Below are 18,460 nucleotides of genomic sequence, written 5' to 3'. Positions count from 1 at the left end.
GGCAAAGACGAGGTCAGCATAGTTCAGCCATGATCATGTCAATGCTGGGCCTGACATTATGCTGCTACTTTTGTACAGGCTCAAGAGTTACACAGCATGGAAACAGGCCCTGAGCCCAACTTCTCCATGCCGACAAGGATGCTTACCCAAGCTTATCCCATTTACCTGCATTTAGTTCATATCCCCTCAAGCTATTCTTTTACCTAAAGATCTTTTAAGAGCGGTATGGTTGGTACCAGAGATTGGATCCGGACCTGGGTTTGAGTCCCACATTGTCTGTAAAGAGTTTGTATGTTCTCTTCGTGTCTGTGTAGGTTTTCTCCAGGGGCTCCGGTTTCCTCCCACCATTCAAAGCGTACCGGGTTGTAGGTTAATGGGGTATAAATTGGGTGGCAAGATCTCATGGGGCAAAATGGCCTGTTACCGTGCTCTATGTCTAAATTTAAAAATTACCTGCCCCTATCACCTTGTTTTTTATATCCATTTCTCCACCTTCTGTGGGGGAAAAACTGCCCCTCAGATCTCCTTTAAATCTGTTCCCTCTCATCATATGCCTCTCAGAATCTAGTCTGCTTACCTGGGAAAAAGACAGAATATCTACTTCTATTTATACTATCTATTTTATAAACGTCTATAAATTCACCCCTTAGCCTCCTATGCTATGCTTTGGAGAAGACAGCCCCAGTCTATCCAAACCCTTCTAATGTAGTCCCTCAAATTTAGTCGCATTCTTAGGAATCATTCTGGAATGCTCTCTAGTCCTTAATTGAGGAAGGATGTACTGGTTTTTGAGGCAGTGCAAAGAAGTTAGCCTTTAAGGAGCGACCGTTATCGCTAGAATTCAGAAAAATGAGAGAGGATTTTCTAGAAACATATAAAATTATGAAAGGCATGGATAAGATAGAGGCAAGTTGTTTCCATGTAGGTGAGACTAGAACGAGGGGACATCGCCTCAAGAGTCAGGGTAGTAGATTTAGGACAGAGATGAGGAGGAACTGCTTATCTCAGAGGGTGCTGAATCCATGGAATTCTCTGCCCATTGAAGCAGTGAAGACTACCTCAATAAATAGATTTAAGACAAGGTTGGATAGATTTTTACATAGTTGGGGAATTAATAGATATGGGTAAAGGCGTGAGACAAGCCTATCATCAGATCAGCCATAATCTTAATTGAATGGTGGAGCAGGCTCGATGGGCCAGATGGCCAACTCCTACTCCTATATCTTATGTTCTTCATATCCTTCCTATAGTAAGACAACTAGAACTGCATGCAATATTTCAAGTGCGGCTGAACCAACAACTTGTACAACATGTCGCATAACAAATTCCTCTACCCAATTCCTCAGCACACCATAGGCCTTTTTCATCAATGTCACCACTTTCAAGGAACTATGTACTTGTACCCAAGGTCTTTCTGTTCAGGGCCTTGTCATTCATGGTGTACATCCTGCCCTAACTGAACTTCCCAAAATGCATAACTTTGCACTTGTTCAAGTTTCATTTCATCCACTGTTCCTTTGCACACTTATCGGGTGCAGGGCTCACAGGAAAAGTGCACACACAAAATCAAACTCCAACACAAGTTGAGAAAGGGGCTGGAAGAAATATCAGTCCTCTGCCCTAAAGTTTAGATCCTCTCCAATCAATTGCTGTGGCTACATTGTGGTCTTTAGTTACTCAAACCTGCATCTTGAACGTCAAGATCAGAAGCACAATTTGCACCTTCTCTCCAGGACTCACACATATAAATATAATTCCTGGTAATTCAGTGGCACTGGGTCTACATCCTGGAACTGCCTGGCCAACAGCACTTTGGATGTACCTTCAGTTCACCAGTTGTTCAAATTGTTGCTCACCCTTGGACTCCTGTGGGCAATAAACAGCCTACATCCCATCAGTAAGCAATAAAAATAAAACCTCTCACTTATCGTAGTTGGTTACTGCATTGGAAACTCTGGCACAGAGATGCAAACTCCAGATGGTACAGGGTCCAATTTATACTTAGAAGCAGATGGCCTGCAGAAAGTTAGTTCAAACAGCAACAAATATGCAGAAAGAAAAGTAATCTGGGCACCTTCAGATGTGCAGTTCCACTGTCAGTCCAGTTTACTGTGAGCACAAGTGGAGCGAGCTTGGTCAGTGGGATCAACCTCTGGGGATTAAGCTGAAGAGTCACTTGATCTTCACACACTTCCAGGACTTTCAGACCTGACTGCATCTCCAGAATTTCGTGGAGCTGTGAGTATGTGTGGAAATCACAAGGGCGTACGCTTAAGTATAAAGGAAAAACAACAGAATTAGTCATGAGAGAATAGTTATTGTGAGGCCAAATGGTGACTAGACAAGTCAAGACTTAGGCTGGTATGCTGCAAATTAGTTGAAGAGTGACCACCCCTGCATTCCCATGTCAGTAATTTTCCTCATTTACACTAACCTTAAGAAATATATCTCCCATAGCACCAATCCCAGTCAGAATGGTGAGGATATGCTAAATACCCTTGGAGGTGGGGCTGGGATTTTGGTAGTATTTTAAAGAACTCATGAGATAGAGAATGAACAAAAGTGCTGGAGAAACTCAGCAGGTCACGCAGTATCCATGGAAAGCAAATAGGCAGTTGACGTTTCGGGCCTGGGGCCCGTCAATTGGGCAGATGACTGAAGAAGGTGGTGGTGGTGAGCAGTAATATTGTAGGTGATAGGTGGAGACAGGTGGGAGGGAGAAAGGAAAGGAGCAGAGATGACGGCAAGGGGAGCAGAGGCTTGAGAAAGATGTTCTGATAGGTGGTGCACAGGAGGGGAAAGAGGAAGAATGAAGTCACAAGAATGATGGAAAGCAGGGGGTGGGGAAGAGAACTAAAGAGAAAGGGGAAGAGAACTAAAGAGAAATTGGAGCAGTGGACGTTGATGCCATCTGGTTGGAGACTGCCCAGACATAATATAAGGTGTTGTTCCTCCAATTTACATGTGCCAGTACGAGACCATGGAAAGGCATGTCAGTGTGAGAATGGGATATGGAAATGAAGTTGCAGACTACTGGGAGATCCTAGCAGCTCTCCTAGATGTAGATAGGGAATTGGCACAGGAGGAGTTGAGGCCAGAGACAGAGCATTCTTGATCATATTGGTTGGCAGGCGAGGCTCGAGGGGTGAAGTGGCTGACTTTGGCTCCTAATTTCTTGAGTTTTTAAAACTGGGATTGATATTATATGTATTGAGCAAATTGGAAAACTGGACCCAAATTGGAACCATAGAACATTATAGCACAGAAACAGGCCCTTTGCCCCTCTATCTGTGTAAAACTTTTTTTCTTTCTAGTTCCACTAACCTGCACCCAGTCCTTAGCCCTCCATACCCAATCCTTAGCCCTCCATACCTCTCCCATCCATGTATCGGTCCACATTCTTCTTAAATGTTAAAACTGAGCCTGCATTCACTACTTCAGCTGGAAGCTCGTTCCACACTTTCACCACTCTTTGTGAAGAAGTTCGCCCTAATATTCTCCTTAAACTTTTCCCCTTTCACCCATAACCCATGTCATTTAGTTTGTATCTCACCTACCCTCAGTGGAAAAAGCTTACCTACATTGACTCTGTCTACACCACTCATAATTTTAAATACCTCTATCAAATCTCCTATCATTCTTCTATGTTCCAGGAAAAGTCCTAACCTATTTAACCCTGTAACTCAGTTCCTGAAGTCCGGGGAAACATCCCAGTAAATCTTCTCTGCACTCTTTCAATCTTATTGATTTATTTCTTGTAGTGAGGTGACCAAAACTGCACACAATACTCCAAATTTGGCCTCACCAACGTCTTATACAACTTTACCATAACATGCCAATTCCTATACTCAATACTTTGATTATGCCAAAATCTTTATTTAAAACCCTATCTACCTGCAACATCACTTTGAAGGAACTACACATCTATATTCCCAGATCTCTCTGTTCTACCACACTCCTCAGCGCCCTACCATTTACCATGTCCTTTCTAGGTTTGTCCTAGAAATGCAACACCTCACACTTGTCTGCATTAAATTGTCTAATAGATGTCAAATACAGAAAATGCTAGAAATACTGGGGACAGGTCCCACATGTGGGAAGAGTGACAGACATAATGCAGTCAAACCTGCTGAATATTTACTGGATTTTAAGATGCAAACTATGGCAAAGGTGGTATGCTTTGGATCTTGGCCAGTTCCTTTACACCACCACAATTTGCTCTTGTCATCACTCCGATACGAGTTAATCTTGGTTTCATCTGTCCACAAGACCTTTTTCCAAAATTTTGCAGGCTCTTTTAAATACTCTTGGTAATCAGTAATATGGCCATCCTTTCAGTGGCTTACTAGTGTTTTGCATCTTGCAGTGTAGCCTCTGTATTTCTGTTCATTAAGTCTTCTGCAGACAGAGGTCATTGAGCCATCCACACCTGCCTCCTGAAGAGTGTTTCTGATCTCTGGACGGTTCCGGCCGGGTGCCTTTCAGTGATGGACCGATTCGTGTGGGCAAATGGCCTGCTGGAGATGAACGAGACCCTGGTGATCCAGCAGCGCGGAATCCGACTGTACGATGGCGACGAAAAGGTCAGACGAGTGGGGCGGTGTTGTCTGGGCCCAGTCGTTCCGAGGGAACCAGGCCCCACGCGGAATTGGGCCTGGTCTTGGCTTCAGATTTCAATTCTTAAAATATTAACCTCAACATATTTGATTAAATCTACTTTTTTTTTTAACCTATTAAGGAGACTATAATAAAGACAATGTTATTAATCAAAAAAAAAAAGTGTTTCTGATCTGTTGTACACACATTTGGGGATTTTCCTTCATTATGATGAGAATTCTTCTGTCAGCAGTAGTGGAGGTCTTCCTTGCAATACCAGCCCCTTTGTGATTACTGAGCTCACAAGTATTTTTTTTTCCTTAATGTACCCAAACAGTTGATTTTGGTAACCCTAAGATTTGGGCAATGCCTCTTACTGTTTTATTCTTGTTTTTCGGCCTCATAATGGCTTCCTTGACTTTCATTGGCACAACTCTGGTCCTCATGTTGAAAAATGGCAACTACTGACTCCAAAGGTGATCAAAAGCTTAGAATCAAACCTAGCTCTCTTATATGGGATCTATACTGCAAGGATGGGTTACATCTAAATCCCAGAGGTACCAGTATCCTGGCAGGTGCATTTGCTAGGGCTTTAAACTAGTAAGGTGGGGGACAAGGGTTCATGTCAGGGAGGATAACAAGAACAGAGTCATCAGGCAAAGAAAAAAGGCTGTTTCACACAATCTGGAGGTGGAACAGCGGCAGGTAATAAATAGTGGCCATAGTAACAATTGTAGAGAGGGTGAGAGGCAGAAAGTTAAAGGTGGAAGATCTCTGAGATGCATTTATTTCAATGCAAGGAGTGTGGTAAACAAGGTGGATGAACTAATGGTGTGGATTGACACGTGGCGTTATGATGTGATAGGAATGGTTGAAGGAAGGTTATGACTGGCAGTTAAATATTCCAGGATTTTGCTGCTTTAGACGTGACAGAATTGGTGGAGTACGAGAGGGAGGTGTGGCGTTGCTCGTCGGGGAAGATATTAAAGCGGTGCTGAGGCAAGATAGACTGGAGGACTTGTCGCGCGAGGCTCTGTGGGTTGAACTAAAAAATAAGAAAGGTGAAGCTACAAATATAGGGGTATATTATAGGCCACCAAAAGAGGATAGGGAACTGGAAGAGCGAATGTGCAGGGAAATAACTGAGATGTGTAGTAGAAACAGGGTTGTGATAGTTGGGGATTTCAATTTTCCTAACATTGATTGGGAAACACAATCAGTGAGCGGCAGGATGGCTTAGTCCTTGTACAATGTGTGCAGGATTGCTTTTTACAGCAGTATGTTGAAGTGCCTACCAGAAGGGAGGCAGTGCTAGATCTATTGTTAGGGAACGGAATAGGGCAGGTGATGGAAGTGTGCGTTGGTGAGAACTTTGGATCCAGCGATCATGGGTCCATTAGCTTCAACTTAAATACGGAAATTTACGGAAAGAGATAAGTCAGGTCCGAGGTTGAAGGTCTTCGAATGGGGGAAGGCTAGATTTTAAGAAATGAAAAGGGATTTGCAGAAAATTATATGGGCTGATCTTTTTTCTGGAAAGGATGTAGAGGAAATTTGGAGGGTATTTAAAGGAGAGATATTGAGAGTACAGGATCTTTACGTGCCAGTCAGATCGAAAGGCCAAAAGTTCAAGGGAACCGTGGTTTTCTGGAAAAATTAGGAAGTCGGTTCGGGATAAAGGGGGGGGGGGGGGGGGGTGGAGAAATTAACTAAATTTAAGAAGCAAAAAATAATAAGATGTATGATTATTGCACAGATTGCAGAAAAAAACCTGAAGAAGAAAATTAGAAAGGCAAAAAGAAGGTATGAGGTGTCAATAGCTGAAAAGGTAAAAGTGAATCCAAAGGGTTTTTACAGATATGTGAATAGTAAAAGGAGGGTTAAGGATAGAATAGGACCACTGGAAAATGGGAGCGGTGAACTGTGCGAGGAACCGTATCAGATAGGAGAGATATTAAACGATTTTTTCTCATCTGTGTTCATGAAGGAAAAGGTAATTGGACTATGTGAGATAAGAGAGGCAAATGGCTTAGTTATGGAAAAGATAGGGATTAGTAAAGAGAGGGTTTTGGAGCTTCTAGGATCAGTAAAAGTGGATGTCTCCTGGTCCTGATGGGATTTTCCCCAGAACGTTAAGGGAGGTCAGGGAGCAAATAGAAGAGGCACTGTCGCTAATGTAGTTCTGTTGTTTAAAAAAGGCACAAGATGTCAGCCAAGTAATTATAGGCCTGAAAGCTTGACTTCAGTGGTAGGGAAAGTTATGGAGGGTATTCTTAGAGATGGTGTGTATGAATATCTAGATAAGCAGGGATTGATCAGGAACACCCAGCATGGGTTTGTGAAGGGGAAGTCATGTTTGACCAACCTGGCTGAGTTTTTCGAAGAAGTGACAAGGTGAATGAAGGTAGGGCAGTTGATGTAGTCTATCTGGATTTTAGCAAAGCTTTTGATAATGTTCCACATGAAAGGTTAGTAAGGAAGGTTCAGTCACTAGGGATTAATAGAGAAATAGTAAGATGGGTCCAAAGGTGGCTGGAGGAGAGACAGCAGAGGGTCATGGTGGACAACTGTCTGTCGGGATGGAAGCCTGTGACAAGCAGAGTACCTCAAGGATCGGTGCTAGGTCCCCTGTTGTTCATAATTTATATTAATGATTTGGATGATGGGGTGGTTAACTGGGTAAGTAAATACGCAGATGATATGAAAATAGGGGGAGAGGTGGATAGCGAGGAAGGTTTTCAGGGATTACAGAGGGATTTGGTTTGTCTGGAGAGCTGGGCTGAAAGATGGCAGATGGAATTTAATATAGAGAAGTGTGAGGTGATTCATTTCGGTAAAAATAATCGAAATAGAACATATGTAGTAAAAGGGAGGATATTGGGGAATGCACAAGTACAAAGAGATCTTGGAGTTATGGTGCAAGGTTCCTTGAAGGTGGATTCTCATGTTGACAGAGTGGTTAAGAAGGCATTTGGTATGTTGGCCTTCATAAATCATAGCAGAGAAGCGTTGGTGAGGCCAAGTTTGGAGTATTGTGTTCAGTTCTGGCCTCCAAATTATAGGAAGGATATAGATAAGTTGGAAAGGGTGCAGAGAAGATTTACAAGGATGTTGCCTGGCTTAAAATACCTAGAGTACAGAGAAAGATTGAAGAGGTTAGGACTTTATTCCTTGGAACATAGACGGTTGAGAGGGGATTTGATAGAGGTGTTTAAAATTATGAAGGGAATAGATAGACTAGATGCAAGTTGACTCTTCCCCCTAAGAGCAGGGGAGATTGAAACAAGAGGACACAAGTTGAGGGTAAGGGGGCAAAATTTTAGGAGAAACATTAGAGGTTGCTTCTTCACTCAGAGAGTGGTGGCTGAATGGAATAATCTTCCAGAGGAAATAGTTGAGGCAGAGTCAATTCTTTTATTTAAGAGGAGGCTGGATATATACATCGATAAGAGGGGGTGAGAGGGTTATGGGTGGAGAATAGGTGGGGGGAGCTGGCGGAGTTGTTTGAGTAAACTGGCGTGGACTTGTAGGGCTGAGATGGCCTGTTTCCATGCCATAAACTGTTATATGATTATATACCTGCACCAATGAAGCAATTAAACGTACCTGAGTACTCAAACACCCATGAAGCCAAATATCCCAAACATTATGGTGCCCTGAAATGAAGGGACGATGTATATAAAGTGCTGTAATTTCTACATGGTCAAACCAAAATGTGCACAAATAACATTGATAAAATCTGGAATGTGCACTTTAATTATATGTGAATTGTTTGATTACAAATTTGAAACTGTGGAGCACAGGGGCAAATAAAGGAAATAAATGTCTTTGTCCCAAACATAATGGAGGGCACTGTACCTTTCTTTATCAGCTGCAAAACAGTTTTCTCAAAAGCCTCGGTGGTTGGCAATGTTAACCACTATTAGAATTATCTTGAATTACTGGTCACCGTGACTACAGGAAGTGCTTCATGGTGTGATTGGCTATTCTTGGGGAACAATGCCATTGCCCAAAGCCCATCAGTACTTTGTGCACAGTACACAGTTAAGCCTATAATAATTTATCATCTTATATAGGGCATCTCACCTGTAGTTGAAGACAACTCCCTGAGCCAACAGCTGGACTTCTTGCTGTGCCTGTTGCATCAAAGCTTGACACTTCTTTAGAGACTGGGAGCATTCCAGAATGCTTCGCTCAATCTCCTTGGATAATCCAAGTTTCTGCTCCTAGATAACAAGTTAACAAGCAGATTCAAAAATACAGTTGAGAACATATTCAAAGGTACTTTATCCCCAATCTTACACAGCTCAGAGGTGCAGCTAGTAATAATCTAGTACCTCCCAGGTTCTGACTGCGGACCCTCTCTCTGTCACTTCTGGGTGCTCCAGTTAACTCCCACATTAGTCAGATAATGGCAAACTGTCTTGTGTTTAGCTGTGAGGTAGAATCTGGTTGGTGATAATGGGAATGCGATTAATGTAAATAGGTGGTTGATGGTTAACAGGAAGCATTGGCTGATTGGCAGGGGACAGAATTGGAATACAGGGATCATATTCTGATTGGCTGTCAGTTGCTAGTGGTGTTCCACAGGTCCGCTTCTTTTTATGCTGTTTATCACTGATTTAGATGATAGAATGAATGGTTTTGTGGCCAAGTTTGCAGATGATACGAAGGTAGGTAGAGGAGCAGTTAGTGTTGAGGAAACGGGGAAGCTGCAGAAAGACCAGGAGAATGGGCAGAGAAGTAGCAAATGATATACATTGTCGGAAAGTTTACAGTCATGCATTTTGGTAGAAAAAGTAAATGGGAAGACAATTTATATATGCAGATAAATTTAAAATTCTCAGATGCAAAGGGACCTGGGAGTCCTCAAGCAGGATACTCTGAAGGTAAACTTGCAAGTTGAGTCGATGGTGAAGAAGGCAAATGCAATGCTGGCATTCATTCAAGAGGAATAGAATATAAGAGCAGGGATGTGATGGTGAGGCTGTATAAGGCACTGGTGAGAACTCACTTGGAGTATTGTAAGTAGTTTTGGCTCCTAATTTAAGAAAGGATGTGCTGATGTCAGAGAGGGTTCAAAGGAGGTTCACAAGGATGATCCAGGAATTAAAGGGTTATCATAGGGGAAGTGTTTAACAGCTCTGGGCCTGTACTTGTTAGAATTTAGGAGAATGAGGGGAGATCTTGTTGAAACATTTTGAATGATGAAAGGCATGGAAGGACTAGATGCAGAAAGGTTATGTCTCGTGGTGGGAGAGTCTGGGACAAGAGAGCACAACTTCAAGTTTGAAGGGTGTCTGCTTAGAATAGAAATGCAGAGAAATTTCTTTAGCTCGAGAGTGGTAAATCTGTGGAATTTGATGCCACAGTCAGTTGAGGAGGCCATGTCATTGAATGTATTTAAGGCAGAGGTTGATTAGTCAGGGCATCAAAGGTTATGGGGAGAAGGCTGGGCAGTGGGACTGAATAGGAAAATGGTAGGACAGACTTGATGGGCTGAATGGCCTATTTTTTGCTGCTATGTCTCATGGACTCGGTGGGCTGAAGGGCCAGTGTCTGTTCTGCACCAGTCTGACTCTGTATAGACTAGAGCAAGATCCACCATGATCCAAAGAATAAGAGAGGAGCATATGGTGATAATCGCCAACGGGTTGCTGTGAAGTAGCAAGCAACCCAGAGCGTGAGATTCAATCTTTTATAATCCCTGAATTATGCTAAACTGACGTCAATATAAAACACTACACAAAATTAACACCAAAACTGATGGAACATAACCCAACTGGTCAATGTCATGGAAATTGACAGATATTAAACACAATCTGCTGGAAGTCGAGTAGCATCAGTGAGAGAAAAAGGATGGTTGAAGTTTCGGGCCAGAACCCTTCATTGCCTCCCGTGTCTCTAACTTGGCAGTCATGACTGTTGCAAACGTCTACAGACATACCTCTTTAAGCTTTAACCTCTTCTGTTGAGCAGCCTCTTCAAGCTGTTGTTTCTATTTAAAGAAAGATTATGAAATCAATGAATAGTTTTTTGGAAGCTGGACACGAGTCAGAAACCGAACTGGGCAGGTGTTTCTCAGCATGGCTACGTTGGTTGCCAATTTCTGAGCAAATGCACCGTCTTTTTCCAGCACTTACTAGTGGCAACGTTTACACATTGTATCAGAAGGCTGTGATTTGAAGGCCCAAAATTGAACAGCCTCCAAACTGTGACTGATACCTTCCAGGGCTCTGGACCCTCAGCCTGGCAAAGCCTCAACATTAAATGCCCCATCCCTCCTACACCTTAGCCTTTTCTTTCTCTGCAAACTCTATCTGAATTAAATGCTTCTCAATTCTGACCTCTCATGCACTGGTGGTTCTGCCTGGAGCCCAAACTTGCACTTCTCTACTTGGGATAGGTCCCTAAAACTCACATTTTCATCAGGCTCTCCTAGTTTTTCTGTGCCAAACGTTATTACCCATTCCAGAATCTTCTGGAATAGTTTATTTTTAAAGCTCAAGACAAACAGAAGTTATTGCAATAGCAAAAAGTAATCTGACCTTCCATGATGCCATCAAGGGAAAGGAACATAACACAGAGGGTGGTTCTTTGCATGATCTGAGGACATCTCAAAACAGCTTGCACCAATGAGATACGTTTTTTTTTTTAAAAATGAAGCAACTGCAATAATCCAAGAAGAGTTTCCAACCAAACTTTTACAAGTAGCACATCCGCCTGATTCTATTATTTCAAATTGAAGCTGGCAAGGGTCCAAATAGAGTAGAGGGAATGTCTTTGAAGTAGTGATGTGGGAATGTTTATGTCCGACTGATATTTAATTTAGAAAGATGGAACGTCTCAGTGCTCTCTCTTTCATGATGTGACATTCTCTCTGTGCTGCACCCAGAACATCAATTTGTGTGTTATGTTCTAGTCTCCAGAAATGGGAACTTGAAGTCAGATTTAGAGGCAACACAGTGAACCACGTGGAACTGCAAAAACCCGCAGCACCTGTACAATCAGCATCCAATTACCTTTGCTTTGTATAACTGGACAGCATTCCTCAGAGTCTGCTGCTTGGCCTCCAGAGCTTGGAATTTCTCCATGATTGCGGACATGTTTTGCAGTTCCTCTTCCTGCACCTGGCATTCTGATTTCAAGCTTTTCCACCTCTGCCTTATTTTGTTGATTTTCAACTCTAAGGAAATGAAGTCACTTTATAAATGCACCAGCTTTTAAAGGGTCTAATGCCAAAAATGCAGAATGCCCTCTCCATCAGGTGGGCCTCACATCAGGTCACGTGATAATTCACACTTGGCAGTTGAAGTAAGTTCTAGAACCTTGACTGGAACCCCAAAGGTGGACTCCCAGAGACATTTCCTTGCCCCTTCAACCCCAGAATTCCTTAGACATGAAACTCACGGATATCCTCCTGCTGGGTTACTTCTTGAATTGCATTGACGTCACTGTTTTTCACCAGATCCAACAACAAAGCACACTGTTTCATCTGCCGAAACATCATCTTCTGTTTCCTCCGAAAACCCTAAAACACCAAAGATTGTGGGCCATATTAGTTATTTTTTAAAAAATTGCATCTGTGTTGATTAATGAGCAATGCTGACAAAGAAGCTGGAGTAAAAACAGGCAAAACCCTCCCCAGCATCGAGAACATCTACAGGGAATATTGATGTTGTAGAGCAGCAGCAATCATCAAGGATCCACACCACCCAGCACATGCCCTGTTCTCGCTGCTGCCATCAGGAAAGAGGTATAAGTGCCACAAATCCGCACTACCAGGTTCAAGGACAGCTGCTACCCCTCCACCATCAGAGTCCTCAACGACAAACTCAATCAGAGTACACTACTTCCCATTGCATTACAACATCCTCTCAGAAAGAGTGCATATGCATGTAAAGCCTTTGTCTCCTCTGACTTTATTGCTGACCAAGAAAGAATCTTGTCTATGTGGGCCCTTGCGATTTTATGTTTATTGCCATAATGATGTTGCAATAATTCTTTTGCCCTTTTAAAACCTTGTTCTAGATTCATATATTGGCAAGTTTTGACTAACTCCTTCACCTGTCCTCCAGTATACTGCTCCAAGTAATAAAGACGATCTTTAGCGTTTTTAGTATCACTTTCAATGTGATGTTCAAAAGTCAGACAAAGTGAGAGGAAACTTCCAGGCAAACCTCCAAGCAAAGCTCGAGGATGCAAACTGTCTCACGGACACGTCTCCTGAAACCCTCTGGGATCAGCTGAAAATGGCCATACTGCAATCCAATGAAGAGGTACTGGGCTTCTCCTCCAGGAAAAACAAGGACTGGTTTGACGAAAACAACCAGGAAATCCAGGAGCTGCTGGCAAAGAAGCGAGCTGCCCACCAGGGTCACCTTGCAAAGCCTTCCTGGCCAGAGAAAAAAATGAGCCTTCCGTCTCGCATGCAGCCATCTTCAGCGCAAACTCCGGGAGATCCAAAATGAGTGGTAGACTAGCCTTACAAACGAACCCAGCTTAGCGCTGACATTGGCGACTTCAGGGGTTTTTATGAGACACTAAGGCTGTGTACGGCCCCTCGCCCTTTGCGCAGCTCAGACGGCGAAGTCCTTCTCAGCGACAAGATCTCCATCCTCAATCATTGGGTCTGAGAGAATAACCACTACTGTACAATACATGGTGTTGTAATCTGCAGTCAAATTGTACAGTCATTTTTTTTTTTAATCCTTAATTTTTAGGGGTACACAGGAACCTATAAAAATGCCCAAGGGGTACAGAGGAACAAAAAGGCTGGGAACCCCTGCTCTAAAGCCTATATTTTTTTCCAACCACTGTTGTTGTGCAGAGACAGTAGCCAAGTCTGCTTGCGTCTTCGCATGCATAGATGATATGCTTGAAGCACACAAAGTTGTACTTGCACTAGATGCCTTTGAAGATCTTTCTGCACTTATAGCCTTGGAAATACCATCATCAGGATTCACATCTGAATTTCAGATACTGCTGATTGAGTCTCTATCTTCTGGTACAGCATCAATGGGACTTTGCAACATACCTTCATCTGTTCCAGTTCCACTAACCGTTAAGCCAGTTATTGAGGCCTGCAATGCCTTGACAGAGTCTTCTTCTTGCTTGCGAGTTGAAGCCGCTTCTTCTTTGGCTACTGGCTCCAACCTCCTGTTAAACATTGTTGGTCTGCCTTGCTGGCTCAACTCACAATCAAACAGTTCTTTGAAAGGATCTGTTTGCTCGAGGTCTTTAGCCTGACGAGACTTCTTATCCATCTTGGGTTCTTCACACTGCAACCTGGCCTCTGCCCTGGCTTCTCTGATTCCTGCTGGAATTTTGTATCTTACTTGGTCCCTTTATTTGTGGTTCTGCACACAAGCTTTCTTATCTTAAATGTTTATGTTTACAAGAACACCTTCCGGGCTTCCTGCCAATTCTGCTACCAGAGCTGTGGCTTATCTTTATCAAGGACGCTGGCTGTCTGGCCAGTCTTTGGCTCAATTTCAAACGGTGCAATTCACAGACAGGTTCTCTCACTTCTGGAATATTGTATTGTTACAGCGTGGATATCTCTTGGCTTTAAATCATGTTGTTAATGCTTTTAGACAAATTTTACGATCCTTCCTTCCAAACAAAGTTCACAATTAAACTTTTCTTTGAATCAAAATATAGACGACACTTTCCTTATTTTAATATATCCTAATTTCAGAGCACCATCTTCCAATGAGCTGCGATATCCCAAATTTTGATGTTTAATCCAATAAATCAAACTTTGTGGCTGTTATTTTATACAGTTTTAATTTGTTGATAGAACTGATAAACATTTTGCATAGCTTTGCCACAAGACTTTCATAACAATGAATAACAAAGTATTTACTGAATAAAGATACAAAGAGAAATATAGAGATACAAAAGGTATTTCAAGATACAAAAGCTTAAAGAGATACAAAATTTCTCATGCTTAATCTCGTGTGTAGAATGACATAGCAAGCTGTTATCCTGGACAGATATGATATATTACATCATAGTCATTATGGCAACAGTACAAATAATAGTTTTCTTAAAGAGACAGGCACAAAACTAACTAAGAATCAAAAACACAAGGTTTTAACCTTTACACTTATCTGTGCACTATTGATTCTTTTTCTCTCTCTGTATTTGTACATTCATTATCTGTTTACAGTTCTTTGTTTGTTTATATGTATATCCAGTTTACAGTTTCCTTTTTGTACTATCAATAAGTGATCATTCTGCTACACTTGCAGAGAAAAGAATCTCAGGGTTGTATGTGATGTTATGCATGCACTCTGACAATAAATCTAAGTTCATAATGTTTTACCAGAAAAGCCAATGCCGCCAATACAGCACCCCTCCCTGTACCAGTCAAGTCGCACATCACCCCTCATTTTCATAGCCCTGCCTTCCATCCCTGCAAAAGCCTCATGATTTGCCATCTTTGTTGTTCATTTTCTCTCAATCCTCCCCCCGGTTATATTTGTTTCAAGACTCTTAATGCTAACTTCTAGTTCTGATGAGTGGCCAACAGCTTCCATTGCATAACCTTTCCAGAATTTTCTGTTCTTTCAGCTGTGGGACGAAATGGTTAAATCCTGAGGTGATGGTGCTTCCAAATTTAAGCAGTTTACAAAAGTCAAATGATCAGCAAGGGGTAGAACGGGCTGGCTTTCATTGAGGGGGCTGCCATCTGTGAAGGTGCATTTGCCTCAGGAAAGAGAAGTTTCAATGACTCTCTTCCCCACCTCTCCTATTTAATGCCTTCCTCTTGCTTGGAGCCCAGGTACCATCTTGCCCAAGTCAATGTCTCTCATGCCAAAAGAGAATCAATCAGGTTCTCACCCAGAGAAAGGGGTACTGTGGGTACAGAGTACAAGAAGGGTCTCAAACATTTCATGTGTTCTTCCCAGTTAGGATCATCAGCTAGCTAAATTTCCCACGTCTATCCCAGAGGACAACTTTGTCACCATAACCACAGACATATCTGGAATGGCAATCGGTCCACAGATACTTTTACATTCCTATTTCTGTCTACCTGTCCCATCAGATCGGTCTTCAACCTTGTATTCAGACTTGAGACCATGGAAATTTCATGCAATACTCACAATTGTATGTTGAACGACAGCAGGGCCTTCCTCTGTTACCCATTCCTCCTCTTTGTGGATATTTTTTGCAGCTTCTACCTCCTTCAGTAGCCTGAAATTTGAAGAAGGTTAGCAGTTTCTCTGTTAATGCAGCTGGTGAAAATAACACCATTTTGGAAATGTACATAGTTTACTATCGATTCCAAACATTCTCATTTGTAAATCACTTCTTAATCCTTGTAAACCAGAGGACACACAATTCAGTCATTATTTGATACTTGCTATTTATACTTTCAAATTATTTACCTGGATTACTCAATGGTCAACAGCTATTCCCTGGGGTGGATCTTAGGCATGCTGTGAACCCTCATCAATGTTCCAAAGAAATTTGATGTATTTAATAAACCATCTTATCTTTCAACCAAGGCATTTTTACCTTCCAAATTCAACTAATCAAGTTTATAATGGACTTTTCCCTGATATTTGTTCAAGACGATCATTCAATATTATTCTTTACCACTGGGTTTTGACTGGCATCACTTATTTTAAATTCTTCCATTCACAGAACTTCAATTTTGTTCTTGCCACCCCTCCTTAAATTGTTGGCACTAAATTTTATCCATCTCTCCTTCACTTCTATGAAAGGCCCTCTGTTTCTTCCTCCAACAATATGTCCTGTTGAGTATTTTGGCAGCAATATTTTTCATTTCAGTCTACTTCTATTCAACATTTTAGTTGTTTCAAAAACAAAACTTGCATGAAAAGGGCACATCTTATAAGCCAGTTAGCTTAACGCCTGTAGTCAGGAACATGTCTGGTTCTCAAGGAAGAAACAATGAGACATCCAAGTTGAAGTTAATTGTTATCTGATGGCACATATACAACCTGACAAAAGAACACATCTCCAGACCATGGTGAACACACACTGTACACCCTACACACAAATGACGTGTGCACATAGTGATCCATAAATAAATAAAGACAGAAAGAACAGGGTTTAATTTCATTTAGACACACAGCACCAAAACAGGCCATTTCAGCCCATGAGTCCATGCCACCCAATTTACACCCAAATAACCTACACCCTGGTATGTTTCAAAAAGTACGAGGAACCCAGAGCCCCCAGGGAAAACCTACGCAGTCACGGGAGAACTTACAAACTCCTTAGATTCAAACCCCAGTCCCTATAGGTGTTGTGCTAACTGCTATGTCAATCGTGCCACCCTAATGGTTGTTCAACAGTGTCACTGCTTGTTTCCCAACCTGCCAGACCTGGTTTTATGCTTCTGTACCTCTTCCTTAAAGGAGGCATCTCAAAGACACTGTGGGCCGGATGGTAAGTGTCCTTACTGATACGCTGAACCCTCTTTAAGCACCGCTCCTGTAGATATTGTCGATAGAGGGAAGGGAGACCCAGTGACCTGCTCAACAGTTTTAATAACCCTCTGATGCTTTGCATCTACTATATCACCCTATGATGCAGCCAGCCAGGACACTTTCCATCGTGCTCCTGTATAACATTTTTAGGATGATGGCCAGTAGCCTCCAGATAGAAATTGCTCCATCAAGCAGATGCAGCATGGATTCAGGAAGGTGCTTAAAAAAAAAAGGAATTCTTTGAGGATATAACAAGCACTGTGGATCGAGATCTATGTTGCATACTTGGATTTCTGGAAGGCATTAGACAAGGTACTGCATAAAAGACCTGCACAAGACAGGAATGCATGGAGTTGGGGGTAATGTACTAGCACAGATTGTAGATAGGTTAACTATAGAAGGCTGACAGTTGGGAATAAATGGATGTTTCTTTGGTTGACAGTGGTGAGTACTGCAGGGATTGGTGACAAGCTCACAATTGTTCACATAAATGAATTGGAGAGGGCACCAGGTGCAATTCATCTAAGTTTGCCGATGACACAAAATTGAATGAAAAAGAGAAATGTATACAAGATATGGGGAGTCTGCAGTGAGATACAGATTGGTTAAGTGAGTGGACAAGAGATTGGCAGGTGGAGAACAATGTTGGTAAATATGATGTCATCCACTTTGGGGGGAAAATAGACCAAATTATTATTTAAATAGTGAAAGACTGCAGTATACTGTTGTGCAGAGATACATGGCTTGTGCATGAATCACAAAAGGTTATTTGCAGATATAACAGGTAATCAATGCAACAAATGGGATGTTAGCTTTCATTATCAGAGGGATTAAATTTAAAAGCAGTGAGGTCCCGCCGCAACAGTAATGGTACTGGTGGAGGCCGTACCTCAAGTACGATGTGTAATTCTAGTCTCCTTAATTGAGAAAGGAAATATTAGCCTTGAAGAAGGGGCAGAGGAGGTTCAGCAAGTTGATTCTGGAGGTGAAGGTGAAATCAAGTTGAATATGGAACTCTGCAGCACAGAAGAAGCCCATTTGCCCATGATGTTGTGCCGATCTATATAAACCTACTCACAATCTAAACTTTCCCTATTCATACCCCTCTATTTTGTTTTTGCATTCATGTGCCTGTCTAAGAGTCTTTTAAATTTCCTTATTGTAGTAGCCCTCCACCACCACCACCCCTGGCAATGTATTGCAGGCACCCACTACTCTCCCCTCTAAACTTGCCTCCCCTCACCTTTGGTATTCAGGGGTAGGTAAAAGCGGTGGCTGTCCACCCTATCTCTGCTTCACATAATCTTGTAGACCTCTAGTAAGATACTTCTCCAATCTAGGCCACATTCCAGTAAATCTCTTCTGCTCCCTTTCCAAAGCTTCTACAACTTCTTGAA

General features: G+C 42.2%; 1 protein-coding gene across 1 annotated transcript in view; it reads right to left on the bottom strand.

Moving 5' to 3' along the window:
* Positions 1 to 18,460, bottom strand: part of LOC138747134 (calcium-binding and coiled-coil domain-containing protein 1) — a 31,650-nt gene that overhangs the window by 11,290 nt on the left and 1,900 nt on the right. The window contains exons 2-7 of the mRNA XM_069906089.1: positions 15,708 to 15,798; positions 12,007 to 12,127; positions 11,619 to 11,782; positions 10,544 to 10,594; positions 8,683 to 8,822; positions 2,075 to 2,270 (exon numbers count right to left, since the gene is read on the bottom strand). Of these exons, the coding sequence (XP_069762190.1) occupies positions 2,075 to 2,270; positions 8,683 to 8,822; positions 10,544 to 10,594; positions 11,619 to 11,782; positions 12,007 to 12,127; positions 15,708 to 15,798 (763 nt within the window). The remainder of the gene's footprint in view (positions 1 to 2,074; positions 2,271 to 8,682; positions 8,823 to 10,543; positions 10,595 to 11,618; positions 11,783 to 12,006; positions 12,128 to 15,707; positions 15,799 to 18,460) is intronic.

The sequence above is a fragment of the Narcine bancroftii genome, chromosome 12, assembly GCF_036971445.1.
Source record: "Narcine bancroftii isolate sNarBan1 chromosome 12, sNarBan1.hap1, whole genome shotgun sequence".
Lineage (NCBI taxonomy): Eukaryota > Metazoa > Chordata > Chondrichthyes > Torpediniformes > Narcinidae > Narcine > Narcine bancroftii.
Note: the sequence above shows the minus strand (reverse complement) of the source record. Positions and strands in the feature narration are given on the sequence as shown.